This window comes from Leptidea sinapis, chromosome 20 (genome assembly GCF_905404315.1).
Source record: "Leptidea sinapis chromosome 20, ilLepSina1.1, whole genome shotgun sequence".
NCBI lineage: Eukaryota > Metazoa > Arthropoda > Insecta > Lepidoptera > Pieridae > Leptidea > Leptidea sinapis.
In genome coordinates this window covers 8311214-8338238 of record NC_066284.1, presented here as the reverse complement: position 1 = coordinate 8338238, position 27025 = coordinate 8311214, and the positions used below count along the sequence as shown (strand labels likewise).

Here is a 27025-nt window from a genome sequence, read left to right as displayed (position 1 = left end):
TACAGAAAAGGATATAGGGAAAATTTAGTTCCCGAGGCAAGGCGATACGAATTTTATGCGAAAAACTTGCTTTCTAGTATTATATATTTATGCCAACGAGTTGGTACAGAAGGCCTGCACAAGATCACGCCACCTTCACGAGTTAGCGACGGCCCTGGCTTCGGAACCAATCAGTTCCGGCAGTTGCCGTTCAAAGATAAAGCCCACCATTCTTTGGACGTGTGTATCAACCATTTCCTCGTGTGTTAGACAATTTCTTACCTGATTGTTATTTGTTCACACGGCTCTAATATAAATTTCGTTTCATCAGAGCACACACCTAAGAAGCCAGCAATGCTCCTGTAATGCAATTGAAACCTGCAATGAAGCACAGGCGGCAATGATAACTTACCATTAGGTAACCCGTTCGCTAGTTTCGTTCGGAAAGCTCCGTAAAATCTTTACGTCCCAAATACAACAGTGTTTGAAGACGCAGGTTTTCAGCCAGTGTGTGTGGCCAGTGATGACTTACGGTACGCAGACGTGGTCGTTAACTATGGGTTTTATGAGAAAGTTCATGGTCGCTTAGAGCTTACAGGGCTATGCTCGGAGTTTCCTTGCGAGATCGAATCGGAAATGAGGAGGTCCGTGGGAGAACCAAAGTTTGCTCATCCTTTTTTTTATTTATATATAAGAGGGAGCAAACGGGCAAGAGGCTTACGGGATGGGGAGTGGTGAGGCAACCGCCCATGATATTTGCAACAACAGGTGTCAAGAGATGCGTTGGCCGCCTTTAGGATGAGAGTATGCTCTTTTTTAAGGTCTTGTCCCGTAAAGTCGTATCGGTTCGGGAAAACAGCATCTGGTAATTGATTCCACAAAGTGGCTGTGCAAGGCAAGAAATTTCATTCAAGACACGCGGTTGTGGAATGCCAGACGTCAACGCGATGCGGGTGATATTTTTCATTTTGACGTAATGTCCGGTGGTGCAATTCGGCCGCTAGAATCAACCCGAACAGCTCCTCTGAGCACTCGCCGTGATAAATGATAATAAACATATAAAAAAAGTTCAAATTCACCCATCTACATCCTCGCGGCAGTGCATCAGGTAGCAATCTCCTGCCGAGGATGCAATGCAAGAGACGAGCTTTAGCGGACGGGGAGTTTCCGAAGATGACCAGCGCTGTTGGTCGGGATGCCTGGCGTCCGATCTCTTCAATTTTTGACAGTAAATTCTCATCTGAAATAGAGAAAGAAAAGGTTAAGCGTAAGGGGTTATATGCCTATGATCCCCACAGGTTCAACCAATGCCTGATTGAGACAAGGCGTCCCGTAGATGACTTCACAGCCGATTGCCGGGTGCAGTTCTGGATACCCGTCGACTAAGTGTATGGCCATATTGTTTCATACATATCGGCGTCAACACACGAGAGATCCGTCAACCGGGATGGATGAAAAGTCAAAGTAACAGAAATGGCAATGGTCATTGGTCAGTAGGATCTAGACTAGAGAGACAGCAACGACTCGCCGATAGCTACTGGAATCTACTTCCTAACTAATATTTTAAAAATGCGAATGCCGTTGAACAGTCTGAGATATGATATTACAGAATTGCACACGGACAAAGTCCCCGCATTATTTTGCGCAAAACTTAATTATTTTTCTCATGTTTGCACATAGGGATGGATGTTCCCAAGAAACTACTGATGCCAACCGTTCTTATATTTATTAAATTAACTCGGATGGCCACGTTCGGAAAGCTCCATAAAATCTTCTCGTCCCAACCTACCAGTGTCTGAAGATGAAGGTTTTCAACCAGTGTGTGTGGCCAGTGATGACTTACGGTACGCAGACGTGATCGTTAACTATGGGCTTTATGAGAAAGTTCGTGGTCGTTAACTATGGGCTTTATGAGAAAGTTCATGGTCGGCTATGGCTATAGAGAGCCCTCTCCATGATCGAAGTTTCCTTGCGAGACCGAATCAGAAATGAGGAGATCCGTAGGAGAACCAAAGTTACCGACATAGTCCAAATGATTGCGAAACTGAAGTGGCAGTGGGCAGGGCGCATAGTTCGAAGGACAGCTGATGGCCGGTGGGGCAGTAAAGTTTTCGAATGGCGACCACGCCCGGAAGACGCAGTGTTGGTAGGACAAGATGGACCAACGATTTGGTCAAGATCGCTGGAATACGTTGGATGAGGGCAGCGCAGGACCGATCGTCGTGGAAATCTTTGGGGGAGGCCTTTGTCCAGCAAATGGACGTCTTCCGGATGATGATGTTCTTATATAGTGGAGATAAAGTTCAAATTTATTTGAAGTGGAACTAGTGGAATTTGAGCTTGTTACCCGGCGGCAGCACGTTATCCTGGACCTCGCCTAGCGCCTTGCTTGTATCCCGGACCAGTACACGCAACGTCCGCACCCGGGTTGCGCTGCGCCGCCAAGCGCCTCCAGCCATTAGCCATACGCCAACTGGCTGCTTTAATTCCTGCAATACACCGTTCGTGGTCACAATTCAACAGCGATTTACCCAACAGTCTGTTGAGTCTTTTCATATATTAACCCTAAAGGATAGTGCTACCAACACGTACCAAACAAGGAAAAAAAGTTTTTCGGTGAAGGAACGGTCTAGACATAATAATGAGTAATCTTAATATATAAAATTCTCATGTCGCGGTGTTTGTAGTTAAACGACCGATTCTCATGAAATTTTGAGTGCATATTGGGAAAGTTTGAGAATCGGACAACATCTATTTTTCATCCCCCTAAATGTTAAGGGTGGTCCACGCCAAATTTTTTATTTTTATTTTTTTAACATTTTTTTTTTAAATTTGTTTGATTATGAGTCAGCACTAAAAAATACATACAACTTCAACTTTTGTATCGCGATTTTAATGTCGTCAATACAACGTTTGCTGGGTCAACTAGTGTTATATAAATATTAAAACGTTTATTTGATGAATTTAGTAGTTCACATGAAGCTTATAGTGTCATTCTAAAAAAATAGTTCTTAGATGTACGTAGATGTGATGGTACGAAGATAATAAGACATATTTAAAGCACCTCCTTACAAGGACCAAGTTATAAGTACATGAGACGATGTAAAAACTAAAATATTCTTGGATACTTATTCAGTCATTCACAATTATTAGGAAAACTTTTAACACCCTCTATCGTCGACGATGCTAAGGCATTCGCTGCAATGTTATACCTATGCGAAATACTAATATTAGCTGTTACCTATAAGTACTTTACAACAGAAATAGTGCAAAACTTCAAAATCCAGGAGCATTTGCAAGTACTGCACTTATTTGTGATTCTGTAATTTTGTAACTATACCAAAGCCATAGCGAATTATGTAACTATTAGATATTATGAACTGCTAAGTGTCAGTATCAAAATTTGATGTAGTCCACTTTAAGGACAGTAACAAGGTCGTTTGAAAATAGCATGGTCCATCGCTGGCTGAGCGGGAATCCCTGACAAAGTGACTCACGCTGATACAGAATTGAATACACTATTGTCATCTAATAAAGGTACTACAGAATTACCACCACTTATATCGCACTGGAAAAACTTTTGTATCTCTCTGCACTACACTACAAGGTTAGGTACCTACATATTTTTATTCGACCATGAATGTTTTATCATGCTGGCCTAGGACTTGTTTGTTGACCACAAACTGACAGAAGAGTCAATTCTAGCAGTGACGATTCCAGCTTAAACTGGTATAAAACTTAACTACTGGGTGTACCTGCGTAATATTATGAAGATATTTTTAATGTTAAGAAGTGAAGTAAGTTAACGAACCGCATTGCTATGCACGTGCTATGCCCATTACAATGCGGTGCCGTTTAAGACGCTTCGTCAAACGCAAAATCTTGAGGACTTCGTTTGATAAAGTTAAATCCCGGCAATCCACAAATACCACTACCTATAGAATCCTCTACAAGCCTTAAAACAAACAAACACTAAGTCAGTTAAGTCCATATTGCTTTTTCCGGTCAGTTTGTACAACTACGCAGTAAGTAATCGTATTAGCTGCCATCAAGTGAACCTGCTGACTCAATTTTTCGACACTGCAACTATTCGTCTATAGTATCAAACAAGTAATTAGTTAATTAGTACATGTACCGCCATTTATAATTAGCATATCCTTATGTAAACTGCAGCGATAACACGTTTTAACACGGAATTATTTTAGATAACTAATATTTTCGTAAATTTTCAACAAGATAAAAATCTTAAACACAATTATCTACATTTCAAACTAGTACTGATTAACATGACTTGTATTTTTTTTAAATAATGTGAATAAGAACATATATTTTTTACTTTCGAACACAAGTAAATTATCAAACTAGCAAACCAAACATATCGTCGAAAATATGTCTAATTCAGGAAGAAACTTATTCTCAGGTGGAAAGAATAGACACAGATCCATTGAACACCAATGTCGCTTGAAGAAGGTTCCAGTAGTTGGTCATCCATAACACATGCAAAAGGCCACAATTCGAGTAATTTACCCCACTATTATACCATTTACTTTTCAGTTTATTAACAATTCTCCATTTTAACATCACAGTTCAACCTGCATAAATGACTTTTACATCTTCGGTGATTTAATACAGATCGCCAGGACTGCATAGTATATGGAGAAATATCAAAGATCACACTGCAGCAACAAGGTTACACTGATAACCTATAGGACAGTACCCTTCTATAAACGGAACTTAATTATAGCGATTGGAGATAAGTGTGTGTGGGCCAATACTATTTATTTAGAAATTGTTATGAAAGTAATTATTTAACTATGCGATAACTAATTTTATTAACTGTGTAAATTTTATTTTGAGTTATTTTTCTTTGATGATAATAATTTTACTATTTTGATAGGTAGAGCTTCTTATAATTTTTCTCTTCTTTAAAATTCAGCAAGGTGCCAGGTGTTTTGTTAAACGGAAATGTGGTACAATCAGCTTAATTTTATAGAATTAATCTTATTTTTAACAGACTTCAAAAAAGGAGGAGGTTCTCAATTCGTTGGTGTATGTTTTTTTTTTTATGTTTGTTACCTCAAAACTTTTAATTGGGTGAACCGATTTTGATAATTCTATTAATTTTTAATTGAAAGCTGGTGCTTCTCTTGTGGTCCCGTTGTAATTTGGTCCAGATCTGACAATGGCATCCATGAGAAAACCATAAATGTCATCCAAGATAGGTTTGTAACTACATACGTAGTTATAGGTGAGATGTGCTTGAGTCGTGAGGAGGCGAGAGGCGAGAGCGGGTTGCGGTAGAAGGACACAGATTCCAAAAATAACAATAATTCTAACTAGAATAAGATTTATTATTTAGATTGTATAAAATACGCAATTATTTTTATACTTTTTAGTGCATATTATATCTTTTGTTTTTGAAGTAGGTTGTTTTTTTTTTCAAAATTACTATGTGGCAGATATATACTGAAGAATTGGTAATTTAACTTAGTTATGTGGCATAATATGAGGTTAAAAAGATTAGACATTTAAGTGACATAGATATGTTGCGCGTAGTTTTCTTTAGTTACTTTCGCATTATTACATCCTATGGTATATTGTTATGGGGAGCTTGAACTAATATCGCTGTACCTACAGCCAATATTAATTCTATCGCTGTGCTGCAGATTTTTTTATGGAAAGCGAGTATACGTCACCTGGTTTTAAGTGATCACCGCCGCCCACAATCTCTTGCAACACCAGAGGAATCACAGGAGCGTTGCCGGCCATTAAGGATTACGCGATTTTCTTGAAGTTACCCATGTCGTATCAACCCGGAAACACCACATAAAGAAGCTCATTCCACAGTTTTGTTGTATGTAGAAAAAAGTTCCTTGAAAACTGTACTGTGGAGGACTGCCACACATCCAGATGCGTATTTACAAAGTGCACACTGAACTGGCTTAGCTTTTGTAATGCCAAAACTTGACAAAACACTAATCTATTATAGTGTAAAAATTGATCAAAATCATATAGACCTTTTTAGATAAATTCATTATTAAAATGGCAGCAACAAATGCTATTCAATTTCATACCAATATTACCGATCTTTAGCTTCTTGTGTGTATTTTTGTTGAAAATATCAAGTCATATTTGAGTAAATTTTTTTACTGAGATAGATTAGGTATTGTGGAGTAATAATAATAATAAAAAGTAACAAAAGCTTGTCTGTTAGAGTCTGGCTCATGAATCAAACCCCAGGTATTCCCTATGAGTCTTCTGCACTGCCAAAACATTATAGATGTTTTTTCTAGCTTATGTCTAGTTTAATCCCCAGGTTCTTAGCTCGGTATTGAATGACTTTGGCAATGTAATATTACCAAAGCTGTGTTTGTTGGTAAAAAGTAATCGTTCCTTCTTTGACAGACTTAAGGTTAGTTGATGCGGCGCGTTAGATTGTACAATGAATAACTTAAAAGGCAAATATTTTCAAATAGACCTGTTATTATAATGGAGAGATCATTGCATAGCCTACTGTGTATAGTTCCTTTTTGTTTAGCTCTGCACTGAGCTCATCACAACAAGGTTCTACATATGTTCAAAGTACCCCTTGTGTAGGATAACATCATGTTTGGCTAGCGCTCGGTCTATGCTAGTAAACGAGGTTTTGTCAAAGGCGCCTTCAATGCCAATAAATGCACCTAGGGTTGATTGTTTGCGTGATAATCCTCAAATTCACTATTTAAATTCATTATTGGGTCTGATTTTCTGAGCTCATATGCATGTAGTCTAACAAAACTTAGCAGAATTAACACTACAGATATTAATTCATAATATTTAAATCCATAACATTAAATAACATACAAAACTGACAAGTACTTTGAAATAAGCATGAAGACTCAGACATATTGACAAAATTGTTAACACTGCTTTCAAAATGTATGGATTTATCATGAGAACATCCATTGACTTTAAGAAGCCCTATACTTTTTTACATTTATATAAATCCCTTGTACGTTCCCAATTGGAATATGCCGTTCCTATTTGGCACCCTTTTTATAAAAAGTATTACGAAATGATAGAAAATGTCCAACGTAAATTCTTAAGATCCATGAGTTACAGATGCTATGACAATTACAATATGTCGTACGCAGATTTGATAGATAAGTATAAACTACTATCCCTTCAATCAAGGCGCAAACTTCTTCAATGTATGTTTCTGCACGGCATTATACATAGCAAATTTGATTGTACAGAATTGACCAACAAATTAAATTATGTTATTCCTAGAACAGCCCATATCCGAGGACTGTGTAATTGTAAACTTTTTGCAACAGGTAAATTTCGTACTAATGCAGGAATAAGATCACCTCTGCATCAATTAGTTGACAATTACAACAAAGAATTCATTAGTGTTGACATTTTCCATTTATCCGAGAGCCAGTTCAAGTGCCAAATTAAAAAAAAAATACTGGATAATATTTGATTTATTTACATACATTCTTTTAAATACCTACTGATCATCATAAGTACTTTAGGTTAATATCATTGTATATATAGTCATAATTTAGTGTAGATTTGTGTAGATAATTATTTCTTTTGTTTTCCTTTTTGTGTTTATTAATTGTTTGATTTCTATAAATTTAATTTACTCCAACTAGCCATAATATTAAGAACATTGTGTATTTCTCTTTAGTTTCAATTAGTATTGTATAAACATTTATTTTTGTACCTAACATTGAATACCTCTAAGTTTTTCATAGTAAGATGTGGATAGCGTATCTGACTACAATTTTATTAGACTTAATTGTTATTTCTTTATGTATCTACTTTGTAAGTTGTAGTTGTTTGCTTTTCCTAATAAAAAAAAAAAAAAAAAAAAGACTCAAATAGCAATCAAGTGGTCATCCATCATGAACATTTATCACAAGGAATGTCCCCTCACATGCCACACCACAAACTTGGATACCTTATAAGCTACATACAACAAAACAATGTAATGCTTTCTTACACAGTACTTCTAGGATGATACAACATGGGTTCCACTAAAAAATCATATTGTATACTTTCTAAAATACCTGCAATGCTAAATGTGGGTGAAGGTGATCATTTAACCTTTGTCCTCATCCTCCATAAAGAGTGAGTGCCTACATAAATATGTCATAGCATCCTAGATATATGATACTAAATAATAATAATAAAATACATATTTTTTTACAACGTCATTTTCAAAAGCTCAGAGTTATGCTAGCTTCTGGATGTGTGTAAAGCATAATTGGACAACTAAAAGAAGATATAGCTTGGTCAGTACAAATTCCAACAAGAGTCAAACAACTGTTCTAATAAAGCATAACTAATCAATAAATTAGAGCTACAAAATACCCATCTTAATTTTTAAAGTGGCCAAGTATTTAGAGTTGTACCCTAATTGAAGGTAGTTCAATATCCAATCTGCAAGACTATTCTGATTACCAACTTATATGTCATCTGTAAATTGATTCTAATCTGTATTTCACAAGGTCAATCTTAATTTCCAAATCTGTATACTACAGAAAAAGCTCAAATCTGTCGTCATATTCATAGAAATACAAAACTTGAAATGCCAATATCTTACAAAGATGAATACTTAATTAAAAAATAAATAACAAAAATAAAAATAAGAAATAGATAAATACTAATCCCAAATCACCAGATTGTAAATTAATATATTAATTATCTCCACCAAAATGGGCAGTTACCCATAATCCTACATTATTATGTGGGTATCTTAATTTTAATGTTGTTATGATTTTCAGTGTTTTAAGGATATCGGATTTTCTAGGACTTTGTCGAAACATTATATTTATTTAAGCTTATTAACTTCTTATAATCTAACTACAAGCTTGATATTACAGCAAATTTTAATTTATTTAGTAGTAATTAAATTTAAAAATTCATGTTTACATTCGGTAAATAGCAGAAACATTCAAATGAAAATTTCAATATAAAATACTACCTTCATTGAGTTAAAGTAATATTACGTATTTTGTAACGTGTTACACGATAGAAAACCGATGAGGATGTTGTGAAATAATGAACACAAATTACTTACGGTTTAACGAACACTAAATTCAGAACTTTTGCAATATATTGCATTTTCAATTACAAACACAAAAATGTCTCTTAAGACTCACAATGTCAAGTTTTTAGATCATCAAACACAACAACCTAATTAGTAAGTTATAAAATAAATCTAACAGGAAAACAATTACACATAGTACAAATATTATAATGCTGTTTGTTTTGTTTTCTTCTATTTTTACTGAGGCCTCAACTCATGACTGACAACTGACAAGTGACGGTACTTTCTGTGTTGCCCGAAGAAGATTTTGTAAGTCGTAGTCTTTGTTATTCTTACTTTATTTTTAAAATATAAGTAAATTAGCATGTAATAATCAATTTAATATTTTTTTGTGAACTGAAGAATAGGCAATAAGAGTTAGTACGGTTAGTAATAAACAACTTGTTAGTATCTTATCTAAGTTTAAGGGAGAAAGGTGTGAATGTAAGTGGTAATATATGCCTAATAGAAGCGTAGAAAGTATGAAGGATAGAAATTATAATTTAATGTTATTGCGGGAAATAAATTTGTCACAAAATTATTTTAAATCAGCTGTCAAAATTGAGTTGTCAACGTCAATGGCACACAGAGTATGATAGTGATGAATGACATTTCTAGCTTTACAATGATCGAATTCAAGATTGACAATATCGTGGTTATGCTTAGGGGTATGTTCCGATATGCACTGCGACCACTGTACAGTGTGACGTCAATTTAGTATACTGTGAAGCCGTTCTTTATAGTTTGTGATACTGGTCACTATATAAAACGGAACGCAATCCCGTATACTGTCAGCGCCATTTTTTGACGCAGCATTCAAATGAGTGTATTAAAGTTTTCTAGTTCATTAAAAATAACTGTTGTTGGAGTTCTGTTAAATTAAAAATATTTGGAATTAAACTGTATGTATTGTTTATAAAACGTTAGGCACTCGAGTAGTTTTGACTGGTCACGTGATCAAAGTACTGCGAGTACCTTTCCTCGAAAACGCCAGTGCTCACAGTAGAGAGTAGAATATGGCGGCGATAAATGACGTCTTATATTTCCCTAGGGTACTGCGGCAGTATATTGGCAGTCCATAACGGAACGATTTTTTTTACAGTGCACTTAGCAGTGCTCGCAGTGTATATCGCAACATACCCTGAATACGGAATCTGTCAATTTACGACCTTTTAAATTATACATATATTTTGAAACATTAACATGTTTATAGTTTTAATAATTTAACAACAATTCTATATCCAAGCTATGTCCAGTTCACTTGGCCCACAGGATCGGAGAATGTACAAAGTACTATCTACGCGTCTTTAATAGGGCTACGGGAAACCCAAGCGCTGAAAGCTATTTCGGTCAACGGATCAGCAAGTATATACTTTAAGGGAGATCCAAGTTACAACCAGTTGTAACAGATAGCAAGATTGCACCGAGTTTAAATTTATTTTTTATAAGTATTTGGTTAAACAGGGTTAAACAGGCGGCAATTTTGTATACATGTTGTTGAGGTTTGGTAAAGTAAATTTTAAAAACTAAAATAATTAATCAAGAAAAGGCAAATTATTACCTATAGTTTAAGTCAAAATCACCACACATGTGAAGAACGGTCACAGGAAACCTAGCGATTCCCTTATAATAAATTACATATCAATTAAATTTATTAATTGGCCTGGGGTCCATCGCTATTCTCAAGGTGTGGCAATGGTATAAAATAATATGTAACTAGTGTGCTACAATTCGCAACGGGATGTCACCATGTCGTTATAAAACCCATTATTGATTTGTTCGTTCTAGTATGACAATTATTTATACCGTTGATTTTGTTGTTTTTTGGTTGCGAATCAATGTGCCATTGATTCAAATAAATACTAATATATTTTGTCTTCAAAAGCGTTGCGCTTTGTTTTATGGCTTTTCGGTTGGTAATGATTAAAATAGAAAAATGCAGAAGAAATTATCCAATTTCAAACAAGCCAAGTTAACTACTGGTCTCCAAATGATAACCGGCTCCCTTGTTGAGAGTTTCTTGCGCCGCTTCTTCTCTCTCAGAGCACCATTTGTTTTCGAAGCGGTAGTAGTGTCTAGTATATTAGAAATGACATCAAAAATAATTATCAAAAATAAGATATCAATTTTAAGAAAATGTTGTCTTGTCTTTTTATATTAGGTACGAGAAGAGCAGAACGTTCTGCTGATGGTAATTGATACGCCCTGCCCATTACAATGCAGTGCCGCCCAGAATTCTAGAAAAACCCAAAAATTCTTAGCGTCACTACACTTGCGCTCATGATGTTAAGTCTCATTTGCCCATTAATTTCACTAGAACACATAACTGCTTCACGGCAGGAATAGGCGCTATTGTGGTACCCATAATCTAGCCGGCACCCTGTGCGAAGGAGCCTCCCACTGGTAATGCTATGAAATAATTCACATCATGTCGCTAAAAGTGTGAGGAGCCACTAGCGCCATCTACACGTAATAAACAATTAACGTTAACAAGTCAACATTTAACATTCGACCTACTTCCCGCTAACTGTAAAAATAGCCAACGACAATAGCTCAATTACTATTTATAGTTTGGTAACGTTAAAATCTTAACATTCTTATCTCAGTATCAACATATTGTTTGAACTGTTCGCGCACAGGCCACTGTTGCCGCGCACCGTCCCGCGCACGGAGCCTACCTATCTATCTACACGACTCTTCTGAACCCTCGAATCGATAGTACGCGCCTATCTCACAGTTCGTGTCTCGTGCCCGACCAAGTTCTGCTGGCGTTACGTAGTTTAGTAAACAAGGGAACATGTATTAAGATTTATAAGCAATGGAAGGTTCGAAGAAATATATAAGGAGCGATTCAGCTAGCTGCGCTCACATGGTCGAGGAGACGGCGATTAGGAAATCCTCTGATCCTCATGAGAAGTTAAAGGCTCTGCTTAATTCACCAGAAGATGACACAGATGACAGCTTACCTCCGTCAGACGCTCCGAAATTCGGCACTGTCATTCATAACAGAATATTTGTGGGAGGGTTCTCCTTGACTGCGACAGATGAGGACTTGTGGAAGTTCTTCTCGGGATTCGCGACGGTGACTGCCGCTCGAGTGATCTATGACAGAGCTGGTGTTTCCAAGTGCTATGGGTTCGTGACCTTCGCTAGTCCAAGAGTTGCGAGACTTATTGTCAAACAGGTAAGTTGAATATTTTTGTGTGTAATTTAACTTTTATTTTTGTAAAATTCAGTGATTTTGAATGAATATATCACTTCAGTTTCATGTACGGAAATAATAAGCTATACAACTGTTTAATAAAATATTTTTGTTTGTTCAGTTTCATTGATTTTCAAAACATGGGCACCCTTTGTCACAACTCAAGTAACTACTTTCTTTGACGAAATAAGGCCGTAAAACAATAGATTCTCGCTTATTATATGATTGAACAAAGAACTCTGTACTCTTCTTTTCGTCTCTTTACTGAAATGAATGTATAATTTGTTCATTTACATTACAGTCATTATTACTTCTGTTGTTATTTAGTAGGTCATGTTAGTAGATTGTTTAGTATTAAAATCGCTATATTCGTAGCATAAAATCGATGCTTGCTCACAAATTCACTTATTGGTTAATAATCGGGACCGATTCCATTCCCGTTTATGTTTCGGCTGCAATATTAAATCTTGTAATTTTACAGTATAAGGGTTTTATGTCAAAACGGTGGGTAAGTGCTTACAACCGACACAAAATTTATTACCTGAATGAATGGGTTTCCTACACACTCCGATATTCAAAGAATTTTCTTCCACTTTCATCCAAAATGTGGAATATTCTTCTTTGAACAGTGATTTTTGGACCTAGAAAGTTAATAACGATCTTGTAGTTTAGAACATCGTGTGACCCGAAACTCTTTTGTCCTCAATACCCTGAAATGTCTATTTTCGCAGTATATTCATTCGAGCAATATCTATTTGGTAGGAATATGAAATGGAAGGACAAACAGCTTACAAAAGGTAAAAGTCGTAAATAGTTATAAGGAGTTATGTATTCTGCTTTTTTAAAATTGATGTATTTTGAGATATTCACCGATATTCATAATATTGAGACATTAGCAATAGCGAGCAAAGTAATTTATATTATTATATCATCGAATTATGATTTTTAAAAGTTCTAGATTTATATAAAATACTTATAAGAGAAAATGTTGCCAGTTTTAGTATGCTTCATATAAACAATACTAGCATAAATTTTATCAAAAAATCTCAAATAATATTCTAGCATTATCTTTAAATAAATTTAAGCATTGTAATAAATAACAGTTCTTGTAACGTTTCCGCTGTCACTACACTTTACGTTAATCAAGGAGTTATGCAAGTCAATCTTTTTTGAAAAAAAATTGTGTAAGGTTTTATTAGGTTACTTACGATGAGTTTGCAGATGATCGCACATCGAAGAACTTGCAATGACTGTGACGTAGCCTCTAGACATTTCAACCCTTTTTGCGCCTTCTCAACTAGATTTCCTATATGTCCTATTAATTAATTATTATCCATTAATGAAACTATAAAAAAATAACCCTACAGTCCTAACTTTTAACTTGATACTAAACAAACAGTTCCACCAATGGTGGATGGAGTTGATGAACACTTTGAACGGAGTCACACACCTAATTAATTATAAAAAACTAGTTTCCAGATAAATTTGTACCCGCAGTTGCTGAACTATAATCCCAGATACCTATATCATTCTACCAACTTCTATCTTGACACTGAGACTAGATATACCTGAAGTACTCAAACAGCACGTCATGGTACTTTTTGATATATTTGGGGTTTAAACACGAAAACCCACCAAAACCTCCAGCTTATATTCGTTATTAGATTACTATTTTTGACACGCTTTTATTATTATTTTATATATTATTATTTTCAAAAATTTGTGTATTAATCCTAGAAGTGAGGGTTATCATTTTAAAAACATAACATATTGTTTTTAGATTTGCAAGAGCGACATCTCAAGTCAATTTCCTAATATGCAAATATTGGGGTTGAGCAGGTTATCAACTGTAAAGTAGATCCTGTAGATGAAGCCACAACCTGAGAGTTGAACAAAGCAAACAGAATTTTATAACGAGGTGGTACTCGAACGGTTAGCTGAGTTGGTTAGAGCACCGGCACGGAATGCTCGAGGTCGTGGGTTCGAATCCCGCATCGTTCATAAAATTTTGTTTTTCAAATTTTATTTGTGTATCAATCCTAGAAGTGAGGGTTATCACTTTAAAAACATAACATATTGTTTAACACTTTTATTAGCTCAATACGTATGTTAGTATGAGAAAGCTCATGGTCTCTCAGAGAGCAATGGAGAGGGCTATGCACGGAGTTTCCTGGATCGAGTCGGAAATGAGGAGATCCATAGAAGAACCAAAGTCACTGACATAGCGCAATTGATGGCCTGTGGGGCTATAAAGTCCTCGGATGGCGACCTTGAACCGGAAGGTGAAGTGTTGGTAGGCCCCTATAAGATGGATTGATTTTCTGGTCATGATTGCCGGAATACGTTGGACGCCTTTGTCTAGCAGTGGATGTCTTCCTTCTGATATGATGATGATAGCATATGTAGTATGTAAACGGATTTTGGACACGATTTTCACCCGCTTTAAAATATCGTATTGAATTGAAACTTTGGACACTTATCAAGGACCGAAGACAATACAATCATTTTAACTGTCCGTTCTACTTCGATTAGCTTGGTATGTATGTCTGTTTGTATGGAATGGAATCTTTGAACTTGGTTTTCGACCCTTTCAAAACCTGGAATTAATTTGAAAGTTTGAACACTGGTCAAGGGTTGGTTTCAATTTAATTATTAATATAGCCTGTCCCATTTTTCTTCTCGGGATCTTTAGGATAAGGGTTTTTTTAAGTCTAATACCCGTTAGTGTATTTGTGCCAAAGACTTTTCGACTTTAAGGAGCGTTCTAATTCGTCATTATAACATTATCATCGTTTTAAGACGCAAGAAGGAAAACTAAATAATAGTTAACAATTAAATAAAACACTTTACTTTTAACATGAGATTTTTGCGTAAAAGTTAAATTTTTTGTTTTATTTTTGTTAAGTTAGTGGTTAAGTTTAGAAGTTAAAGTTACTTCTTAAGAATAATTTTCCACTTGTTAATTTGGTTATCTATAAAAGCAGGTTTTTTAGTTTTTTTTCTAACTATTATTAATTTAATATTTAAGTGCTATCAGTCCCACCACAGAGTAGGGTTGGATACTTACGTATTAAGACTTATCTAACAATAAATCTATATATAAAACCACCTACAAACTATAAACCTCTTTTAGGGTTGATTTGTTGTTGCTTCATTGGGTGCAAAACCAGCACCCAAAATGGAGTGGGTTGCTTTTGATGACGAAGGTATTGTTTTTCACATTATAAAAATTTAATTTAAAATTTTGCGGGTGTGGCTAACTACTTGCTAAATTCTTTAATCTTCTAAGTTAGTCTTACGTTATTGTGATATTTTTTAACAAAGTCGAAAAAATCAGCGACTCAAAAGAGCTTCGTAAACAATTTAGTTGAACGATTATGATGAACAGCTGAACTGTTTCTCTTTAAAACTTCTTAAATTTCAAACTTTCATCTTATAAATTTAATATAAAGGAGGCAAGCAGAAATACAGGTGGTTTTTTGTGAAGGGCGGTGATGGCCAAGTTGGAAACTACGAGACTTAGAGAAAAGTCGTGAAACGAGTCATGCCCTCGATTTATAAGAAACCAATAACTGCATATTTAGTTATATTTAATTTCTTAAATTAAATTTTCAAAACAATACAACCTGTATTATTAAACCAATGGACTCTGTTGTTGTTAAGGATCAATCGTTGTAAAGAAATGTACCTATTACTAAAAAATTAAAGGAAATACCAAATTTTTTATATTTACACGGAAGAAAACTCACCTCCTATTCAAACTGTGTGTTAGAAATCTTAGTATCGAAATACTGTGGTGATACAAATAAAAAAAAAGAGGAAAATATATTACAAATTTTAAAGCGGAATTCCATTCATATTTTTTCGTATAGGTGATCATCCGTCATTAGTATTGAGTTTCTTGTGTTGGTGGTACATTGAAAGAACTTTCTTAGAATAGAAAATCTTCACTGGAAGCCTATTTTTGAAGTAGTAGAAGCATAGTTCGCGCACTTAGTTGGTACAAAGAAATATCCACAACAACAAAACACATTTAGAACTATGGTGAGTAGAAAGTGTTTAGAAATGACAATATTAACGTTTTTCGAAGCATATCCGAGTGCTTCAACTCGTGAAGCAGAAACGAACCTCAAAATTTCTCGGAGCACAATCTTTGTACTGTTAAAAAAACAAAAATACAAGTGCTATTGTATGGACGAGAGCTCAAAACTTTCATCCAGCTGATAAAGAAAGGCGACTGGGGTTTTGCCACTGGCTTAGGAAAGAAATGGATAGGCATCGAAAATTTTTGTTTAACATCTTATTTTCCGACGAAGCCTAATCTAACTTAAATATCTCAAATTACGGCATGTACAATCGGAAAAATAGACATTATTAGTATCAAAAGAAATCATTGCGAACGCATGATGGACATCCCCAGTAAGTATGTCAAAATATGAAATGACGTGTTTGAAGAAATGGAGAATTTGCCATTAGCTGGTATACGGAACCTGTACATCCACTTAGACGGGGCCCCAACTCATAACAGCCGTGTTGTAAGAGAGATTCTGACCGAAAATTTTGGGGATGTTATATATAGATGGTCCGGTGAGATGACCGGCAAGTTCTTACACCACTTGATTATTTCATGTGGTGTAAAATCGTTACGTCAAGAACGAACTTTACAAAACTCGATACGAAAACGTTGAGAGCTTACAAAGCTCATTGGTTGAATCATTATATGGAGGATAAAGTGTGCCTTAGCGAAGAAATTCTTTACTAATAACCCTGCATATACTTAAGTTGTTACACTAACTTTAATGATCATGCAAATTGTCATTTTCGAATTGCATATGCTTACGTTGTCAGTTAAATTTTTCTACTCTACCACTAATTGTTGGTTTTCCAAATAAATAAAATAAAATAAATCCTGTCATCGTATGATCATTAATTTGTAATAGCCGAACTATAATTAGTTAGATGCATATTTCATCCATAATTTCAACGAACGTCTTACGAATTTTCGATCAGGGCACGTGTCGTGACGCGAGTTAAACATTTTAGTCCGATTCCAAGAAAAGTGATCAACGCTGCTAAAGAAGTTTTTACTTCAATAAGTAAATACTGGTTGGCAAAGCCAGAATATTGATAAGATTAAAACATAATAATTTTAGTTCTTTCTTTAAATGGATGTATTTGTGATTTAGTTTGTCGGAGCGTGTTGTCGAAAATGGGTAAAGTTGAATTGTTTGCGGTTAAGTAGCTGTGCTTACCGACAACATACGCATTCTCACTTATATTATACTTTCTTGTAAGCCTTAAATAGAGACATAATTCGGTTACAGTTTCATTTTTGGGCGTTCTATAGATCACGTCCACACCTACTCATTACTCTGTAGGTTCAATTTCGTTATCTATCTAAAATTACAGTAGTCTTATCATTTTTATATTATAATCAATGAATGGATTCAAATCGGTCGATCAAAGACCAGCAAACTTATAAAGATCTACAATAAGTATGCCAATCTCTAAGTCCCGACACAACACACGATTCGAACAAAAAACTCGAAGCGTGAGGCTCGCAAGTGGAACAATTGCCAGCAACAATAGGTGAGCCATTCAAAAAAGCCACTTCGCTTTGTTTCTCGCATATTCCAGTCGAAGTATTTGAGAAACGCCTTTGAGTTTGCAGTGCTCTTCGCGTTCGGTATTTGGTGTTTAAAGTACTCTTCGGCCAGGTTTTTCAGTCAAGGTTTTTTTAATGTGATAGTATAGGTATCTAGAAAACCTTTTTTAGTTACTATTGTGTCTCAGGCCTCTGCTAGAATTTTATAAAGCATTTTGCTGAATATTTTAAAATTCCTTGGCTTTGCTTCGGATTTGAATTGATTCTCTGAAGTGCTATTTACTAGATTCCTACCTCTGACAATTTAATTATTCAATAGATCCCTGGTCTGTTTTAGATTTATTATAATATGTACAACCTTTACCAGTGGGAAGCTTCTTTGCACAGGATGCCGGCTAGATTATGGGTACCACAACGGTGCCTATTTCTGCCGTGACATAGTAATGTGTAAGCATTATTGTGTATAAGTCTGAAGGGTGCCGTTGCTAGTGAAACAACTGGGCAAATGAGACATAACATTTTATGTCTCAAGGTGACGAGCGCAAGTGTAGTGCCGCTCTGAATTTTTGGGTTTTTCAAGTATCCTGAGCGGAACTGCATTGTAATGGACAAGGCGTGTCAAATTTCCATTAGCTGAACGTCTTTATTTTCATAAAAAAAAACATATCACATACTAAGTAAAATTAACTAGTCGCAAAAGAAAAATACAGTATTATTGTACTAAATATAAGCCACGAACCTAAAAACTATGTTTATCAGATTATGTGGAAGTGATCTACAGGGCCATTTCAAAACCGTTAATAGCCCACGTATTACCTATGGTACTAACTATCTTCGACAGTCTTTTCAGGTCCATGTTCACGAATAATTATCATCAATATTAGAATACTTAAATAAGAGAATAGTTACAATACTTATGGGCACGTGGCAGCGGTTACAATAGAGTGGCAAGCCCTTGTCTATTATGTTTTTCTCAAAAAACCGACTTCAATTTTTTTTTTTTTTTTAATATTTGCATTCAGTAGCTTCAGCTTGCGAATGTCCGCGTTTCATCTCATATCGTGATGCTTCACTAACTTTACATCTGAAACTGACAATAATATTTTACTTGAATCTTCTTTCCATATCCCAGAAAATATAATAGTAATGAGCTTTACAACCCTTACTTGTGAAATATTACAACTTGTGAAGTGTAAAAAATGATTCTATATATACTTTTGTATCAAAGTATATATGGATAACGTAATATTCAAATCGATGAAAAATTAAATTGATTTGTAATTTCAATAAACAAATAAAAATATATTTGATTTTTATTCTATAAGAACATGTTATTATTTTAAATCCTATTCTATGCTGTGCCTAAAATAACCAAAAACCACTACCACAGAAATAACCAAAGCACTTAGCAGATGAGTAACTAACTAACTTAACTATACTGCAAGGTGATGCTTTAGATAGCAGTGATGCAGCTACAGTTTAAAGCTGCATCACTGTTTGGCGGTGTTCAACTGCTGCTTGATTTATTCGCCAATCTCTGTATATTCCACTATTTTACTTAGATTAGGATCAAATCTTTAATCATCTTCTTTTGTTAGAAAGTTAGAAAGTATTATTGATATCCTTAAATCTGAATCAGCCACTGAAAAATCATTCTAAAAGAGGCGTAGCTGGCCTATTACTATAGTCACATAAATACAAATTGTGACCAAAACAATCGTTCGAGGCTACAAAGTGAACGCATCATCACATCTGCGGCCACAACCCACTAATGAATCGCAACCGGGCCAGCGGGCCAAGGACACTGAAGCCTTCAAAACGTCAATAATACGCCCGTTTCAATAGTCTCACGGCAATCAGCGGTCTCATTTATGCACTAATGGAAAAATTAAAACCTGGTCAACTGACACTAATGAATTAATAAAAAAAACAAAGACTTTAAATAAAACCACACAGAAAAGTAATTGAACAATATACACATTTAAACGTTTTGTTATTTTTATGTGATATTAATCACTTCTGGGATTAAATATACGAATACAACCTGAGAGTCGAACAAGACCTATCAAGACTTACGGTCGATGGGACACTCGGACGCTTGGTAAGCGCTCGGTAACTTTGGTTCAAATTAAATTTGCTGCTATTTGATAAGTACACTTTTAATAATTTGAAAATTATAGTTCAAAACCTAACTAATCAATTAAAAAATTACTTTATTAATTGAAGGCAAAGAAATAATACTTTTAAATAACAAAAGTTATAAATTCTACCATTTATAGCCACTTTAGAATCATTTGAGCTTTAATTAGAAAATGTAACAAAACACTTATTGCCAGTCTTTTAAATGAATATTTACAGTATCATCGTTTGTAAATTGTTTTATTTACAATTAGTAATGGGCCAAATGAGGTTTGAACCGAATACGAACTTCGGCCGAAGTTCGGGTAGTAATTGCAGTTAGTCTTTTATATTATTCATATTTCAGGGTTAAACAGAATATTATCTAGTAAAACTTGTTTAGTAACTATTGTGTCTCATCCAGCATTTTCCAAGCAGCAACGTAGAGCAGCTCGAATTGTCGGAGAACGTTCACTCCCACCACGGTGCTATCGATTCGATTCTCGCCGCCACCTGTTCTACCATATACCACTGTGATTTCGACTTTTGAATGAATATGAATGTTTATTGAACGCTTTATGAGGTTGGCCACTGTCAAGTGAATAATCTGGAGACAAGAGAGTGATCGCGTAAGTAGTGAGTAAGCCATAAGTAACCAAATTGATCACATACCATCAGGTAACCCGTATACCAGTAGGAGGCTCCTTTGCACAGGATGCCGGCTAGATTATGAGTACCACAACGGCGCCTATTTCCGCTGTGAAGCAGTAATGTGTAAGCAATACTGAGTTTGATCTGAAGGGCGCCGTAGCTAGTGAAATTACTGGGGAAATGAGATTTAACAACTTATGTCTGAAGGTGGCGAGCGCAGTTGCAGTGCCGCTCAGAGTTTTTGGGTCTTTCAAAAATCCTGAGCGGCACTGCATACTTCGTGTGTGAGTTCGTCTCGTACTTGACTGTTGATTTGGTAATTCAGGCCGCACTATTCCATTGTGAATGGACTTCAGAAAGTAAGTACACACTTATAATTGCTGCTTATGTATTTATTAAATAAGAGATGATATATTCTTGAAGCTCCCTGAGTGATTCCACAAAGCGGCTCTGCGAATAAAAGTGTGCTTCGCATAAAAAACAAACAAAAGTATATAAGATTCATAATTTAGTACGAAGTATGTCATTTCCTTTTCCAAAAAGAAAATGACGTAAATACATTTGGGAATAATATGTATTATTATGGATTTCTTGTGGAAAAAGGCAAATCAAAACCTGATATGGATCGTGCATCAGATCGCGTGAGGCTTTTCATAAAGGCTTTATTGTCGGCGTCGCGTGGTGACGTCATACGTCACGGCATGTCAGTCAGATTAGGGGTTGATGCGGGTTCATGTACAATACAGTTTCGGCGAATTCTGGCTTTAATAGCATTAACAGCCTTTTTAGTTCTACAGTGCGCGGCCACCCCGATCTTTTATGGCCGACAGAGGATCTGTTGGTCATCTATCGATAGTACGATTTACGAACGTAAGAATTATATAGGTACAGAAAATTATCTCTGCAAATCAATAATTATAGTAATAGGGGTTTGCTACGTTACAATTTAGTGCAATTCAGACAGCACAGCGCTTATAACCTACAGTTATATTCACTTAGAAGTTGACTCTTTTTGTCGCGTAAGTCTTCTGAAGACGTTAGAGCTACCTTCTTTAAAATAATATTTTAATTTGAATATGAATTATTCGATTTTTTTATCGTTGCACAAGACATCGTTGCCAGCTTTAAAGTTGGGAGTATGCTCTATGCTTGAAGGTCCCTAAGTCGTATCGGTTCAGGAAAGTTGCATCCGGTAATTGATTCCATAAATATATTATAATGAAAATGGTCTTTGTTTGAGGCTCAATCACGCCTAAACCACTGATCGTATCGACATGAAACTACCACCAATCGATGCGAAATTTATCCTAGATGGTTTATTTATCGAGCGTTCCTTCATTAATTTATTTCCTTTTGAAATTCACCCAGCGAAGCGGGCGGGAACACCTAGTTGATTCCATAAAGTGGCTGTGGGAGGCAAAAAGTTCCTTGCAAATCGTGCGGTTATATAATTCCAGACGTCAACAAATGCATGTGGATTTCGCATTTTGATGTCCGGTTTCTGTGTGTAATGTTTTCGCCCGTTTTACGTATTCGTCTTCTTTGAAGATATTGACATCATCAACAATCATCACCGTGCAGCCAAATTACACAAATATTGATGAACTTTACACTTGCTTTCCTCAGTATGATGCTTCACTACATTAAAGCTCTGATAGTTTCTTAGAAGTAAACGCGTTCATAAATACAGAGCTAGACTATGTAAGCATTATATTTTCATATAATACTTGTGGTCGCACATCGACTTCGCTTCGGATACCATGCGGGATTACGGTATTTTGTATCTCATATCTCATCATATCCAATGTTTTGAATTAGTTAAGTATCAAATATTCTCATTGTAATATTAGTTTAGATAATATATTCTGGATATACAATTATATTTTCATTTAATAATAATAATCTAGCAGCAGATGAACCTATCTAAATGTTCCGTTATTATCGTAATGGACATCATAAAATTTTGCCCAGACTTCGAAATATTTGTCATTTAGTTAATGTCCTGGGTAGGATATTACGTTCGTAAAAAATAATGGTATAATGTGTGGCCACAGTTTTCATTTTAAAGCGTTTCACGGACTTTCAGATGTATTTGATATTTTTTTATATATTGTGAATGGGATTTTATTACTTAGTTTATGTGTAGTAATTATAAAATATTGTAAATTTTTTTATTAATTTTTATGGAATAGGAGGACAAACGAGCGTACGTGTCACCTGGTGTTAAGTGATCACCGCCGCCCACATTCTCTTGCAACATCAGAGGAATCACAAGAGCGTTGCCGGCCTTTAAGGAAGGTGTACGCGCTTTTTTTTAAGGTACCCATGTCGTATCGTCCCGGAAACACCGCACAAGGAAGCTCATTCCACAGCTTTGTAGTACGAGGGAGGAAGCTCCTTGAAAACCGCACTGTGGAGGACCGCCACACATGAAGACGGTGGGGATGATATCCTAACTTGTGGCGTGTCGTGCGAAGGTGGAATTCGGCAGGAATCAGGTTAAACAGCTCTTCGGAACACTCTCCGTGATAAATGCGGTAGAAGACACACAATGAAGCGACGTCTCTACGCAACGCCAAGAGATCCAGCCGTTCACAGAGCACTGAGTCCCCGACAATTTGAGCTGCTCTACGTTGCACGCGGTCAAATGGATCGAGCAGATACTGGGGTGCGCCAGACCAGAGATGACAATAATACTCCATGTGTGGCCGGACCTGCGCTTTAATGTTGAGGCGATTAATGCAACAAATGATGCTTAGATCTGGGTTTTATTTTAAAATGGATGAATCCCCCGTTCCTACCAGCTAATAGCCAGTAACAATAATATTTATTTTTGTGTTCCGTTTGACCCACAAACTTAGTATAAGTACTAGCGTAATAGGTGAACCCTGTGTGAGAGTGAGATAACTTTCCTTACATAAAAACCTAAGTGCGAGAAAGAGACGGAATAGATGGACCGTTAAACCGTTTTTATACAATTTAGTGTCCATTAGTCTCCTGTCAAATTGGACGGCGTTTTAATTTTAGTGTTTTTATCGTAATTTTACTGTGTTTTAACGGATATTGTCGTATTCTATATTAGATTGTTAATATACAGCAACAATCCAAATAAATAAATATTTCACAAGTAAATACTCATTCTTCAATACTACTTTCGTGGTAATTATTTTTGTAGAACATATTAGTGACAAAATATTTTGAATTACATTTTAAATACGCAATAAGCACTCCATTTTCTAAAGATTATATAAATTTCAATAAAAAAATGTGTCAGTTACTTAATAAAAATGTATACGTGAATATGACGCTGTTTATCAATATTTGTCATAGAGACCAAAAGCAAAATACTACACATCTTCACTAACTCACTAACACATCTGTAAAACTAGCACACATGAACATTTTAAATTTAGTCTCGCCGTAATGAGGAGAGTGTTTGTCTATTACGCTAGTATACTAACTAGTTTATGGTTTAACGCGTCGACAGGTGCGTCTATGACATCTGCTGTTTGGGAAAAGAACTATGGGCTGTAATTGCACTCTTTGTTATGGCGATAGTATGATTCTTGAGACTGTTTACACAATTTTTTGTACCTATTTGAAGCGCCACTCACGAGCGTCCAGACTAATTTTGAAGTATAATACAAATGGCTGCGAAGGAACGTACAATACTCTGAACTATTTATACTTCAAGAATCAACGTAATAAAGTACACAATTTTATTTATAAATAGTTTCCCACGATTCTATCGATGTTTGCTGAGGTTGTCATCACTAGTTTTAGTACCGCAGACTCTCGCTTCATGGCCAACAGCGCCAAAATGGCGAATATCAAACAGGCACAAAAGCATTTTGACAGCCGCCAGTCCAATGGTATATAGTAGAGGTGCTGGTACCTAACAAATTGACATTTCTGCTGATTTTATATGTTAAATACGTCCGACCTTTATACCTATAAGAAGTCTGTCTGTTCATATTTGTATATCGTTCCTTTATATTCGATAGCTAGCTTATTTATATAAGACATGGGATAAGTCAATACGAATAAATAATTTGCAATTAAGAGTAATATAAGTTGCTAGTAAGTTAAATATAATTTGTAGGTTATCTCCTTTCTTGTCCAATTACTTAAAAAGTCCGGGTTTTTTTTTGTTGGAAAAAGAACACTTGTAATTGATAATATATATCTAAAGGTATAGATAATACACAAAGATTTATTGTTCAAAACTTAAAATGAAATTCCATACATACGTGGTCTTTTACTAACTTGTACTATGTATGTTTTGTTTCATCTTAATATATATAAATCTCATGTCATGTCACAATGTTTGTCCTCAATTCACTCCTAAACTAATGAACGGATTTCAATGGGGATTACTTCATGGAGTGCAGTTTAGTCCAACTTAAGAGATAGGATAGTTTTTATTTCGATTTGGGACCCATAATTATTTTTATTTCCAATATTTGTTTTGTTTGGACATATTTTCTGTGAGAGTATTTTTGACGCGCGGTTTGACAGTTCTGCTGTGAAACAATTTCATTATAACAACAAGGAGCATATTATTATGTTGCAATGAAAAATTATTGACAAATTCATCAAAAACGGTATTTTATTTATTATGTACAGAACAACGTCTGTCTGGTCAGCTAGTATTATTATAGATTAACTAGCTGACCCGACAGACGTTGTACTGTATATAATAAATAAAATAATGTTTTTACATTAATTTGTCAATAATATATCATAACATCAAAAATGTGTTGTCGCAATGAAATTGTTTCACACCAGAACTGTCAAACCGTGCGTCAATAAATTCTCTCATAGAAATTATGTATGGACACATCAAAAGAAAAACAAATTTTTTGTTTTCATTTAATTTAACAGTATTTTCCTATTTATTCACCTTTTAAACCTTCTCTGGACTTTTAGCGAGTTTTAGCGAGATTAACGAACAGCAATTAATTTATATATATATAGATAGATTATTTCAAAGCATTCTGCCAGTCTTTACTCATATAGCGTTCTACGTGCCAAGTATAATAATGCGTTTAGGAGGTTGTTGGTGCTACTGTGGCGTTGTAGTGCTTCTGGAATGTTTGCTGATGCATCTGTGTATGGTTTGCATGTCATAATGCGCAAAAAAGCGGTCTCCATATTGCAGCGTCTACGTGTAAGCAGTAACAGCATCCTAAAGATGATTGCTACCAGAGCTGACTGTTCCTTCCATAAACACTGGATACATTTAGCTCTAGGTTTATGAATATATTTTACTAATAATACTAACATAGTTCATAAGAAATATTGTTACTAATATATATGGAGATCTCTCTGAATTAAATAAATATCTTTTTTTCAAAACATAAGAACTAACTGATTAAATGTGATTTTATTTTAAAATCATATAATATTATCTGCCCCAGTATCTGGGCCCACGGTTGTACTTTGACTCTAGAACCTTGCAGTCGGTATACTTTATGTGAAAGATTTATAAATAAAGGTACGGACTTAAAACTAGCTTGTTTTATAAGAATACTACTAAGCATCTAAGAGAACAACGTACAACGAAATCTGTCAAGTCGAGATAAGAGTGACTGATTGCAATCGCTGTGTTGTCTCTGATAAGAGATACACTATCTGTACTCTGTGAGATTGGTGAGGTTTGATAAGTTTACTGTCTTGTGGACAATTCAATGGTTTCACAATTTCTACTATAACATAATATGTACTAAGTAAAATGCCCTCGTGCAATCTCTGAGATATAAAGGTTCCTTTTTCGTTAAGGCTGGGGACCGAACCAACGGTCTTGAGGAATCGAGTGGAGCTAGATTACCTCTGTCGCACAAGATCACCATAGTTTTAATTCAGAATTAAAAGCATTTTTAATTTATTACAAACATAAAACAATTTTCTGTACAAAATTCTTGCGTCATAAAATTTAACATTTTAACAGGCGCAAACAGTTTAATTGCTTACAATCCTCATTATTTATGACTAATCTTAATAAATGTACCTACACAAAAAAGTAAAAGCTATAAGAACAACTTTTATGAGAGCAGTATACTAAACAAATGCATCATGCCGAGAAAAAACTTGTTTAACTGCAAACAAAACTGGTAATTCATAATAGCTCTGGAGTGTTAAGTTTAACTAACAGCAAGCATTAGCAACCTACAATTAAGACTTAAGGGTAAGTGTAACAGGATAAAGTAGTGTTCATAGCTCCAAATGCTATATTTCACAACAAAACTTGTCTGAAAACACCTTGTTTGCGTGTTTTCTGCTTACTCTTCGCCATAGTATTGGTGTAGGTACAATTAAAAAAATTTGTACAATTTTTATCTAGATTGAATGATTAGCATGGCTCCGAATGTAAAAGCTATATTAGTTACAT

General features: G+C 35.3%; 2 protein-coding genes across 3 annotated transcripts in view; one reads left to right on the top strand and one right to left on the bottom strand.

Moving 5' to 3' along the window:
• Positions 1-9225, bottom strand: part of LOC126970131 (dual serine/threonine and tyrosine protein kinase-like) — a 39545-nt gene extending 30320 nt beyond the window's left edge. For both annotated transcript variants that reach the window (XM_050815863.1, XM_050815864.1), the window contains exons 1-3: positions 9050-9225; positions 2327-2468; positions 1059-1219 (exon numbers count right to left, since the gene is read on the bottom strand). In XM_050815863.1, the coding sequence (XP_050671820.1) occupies positions 1059-1219; positions 2327-2438 (273 nt within the window). In that variant the 5' untranslated portion in view covers positions 2439-2468; positions 9050-9225. The remainder of the gene's footprint in view (positions 1-1058; positions 1220-2326; positions 2469-9049) is intronic.
• Positions 9226-11665: 2440 nt separating this feature from the next.
• The window catches only part of LOC126970189 (protein boule), a 56158-nt gene continuing 40798 nt past the window's right edge, over positions 11666-27025 (top strand). The window contains exon 1 of the mRNA XM_050815971.1: positions 11666-12242. Within this exon, the coding sequence (XP_050671928.1) occupies positions 11877-12242 (366 nt within the window). The 5' untranslated portion in view covers positions 11666-11876. The remainder of the gene's footprint in view (positions 12243-27025) is intronic.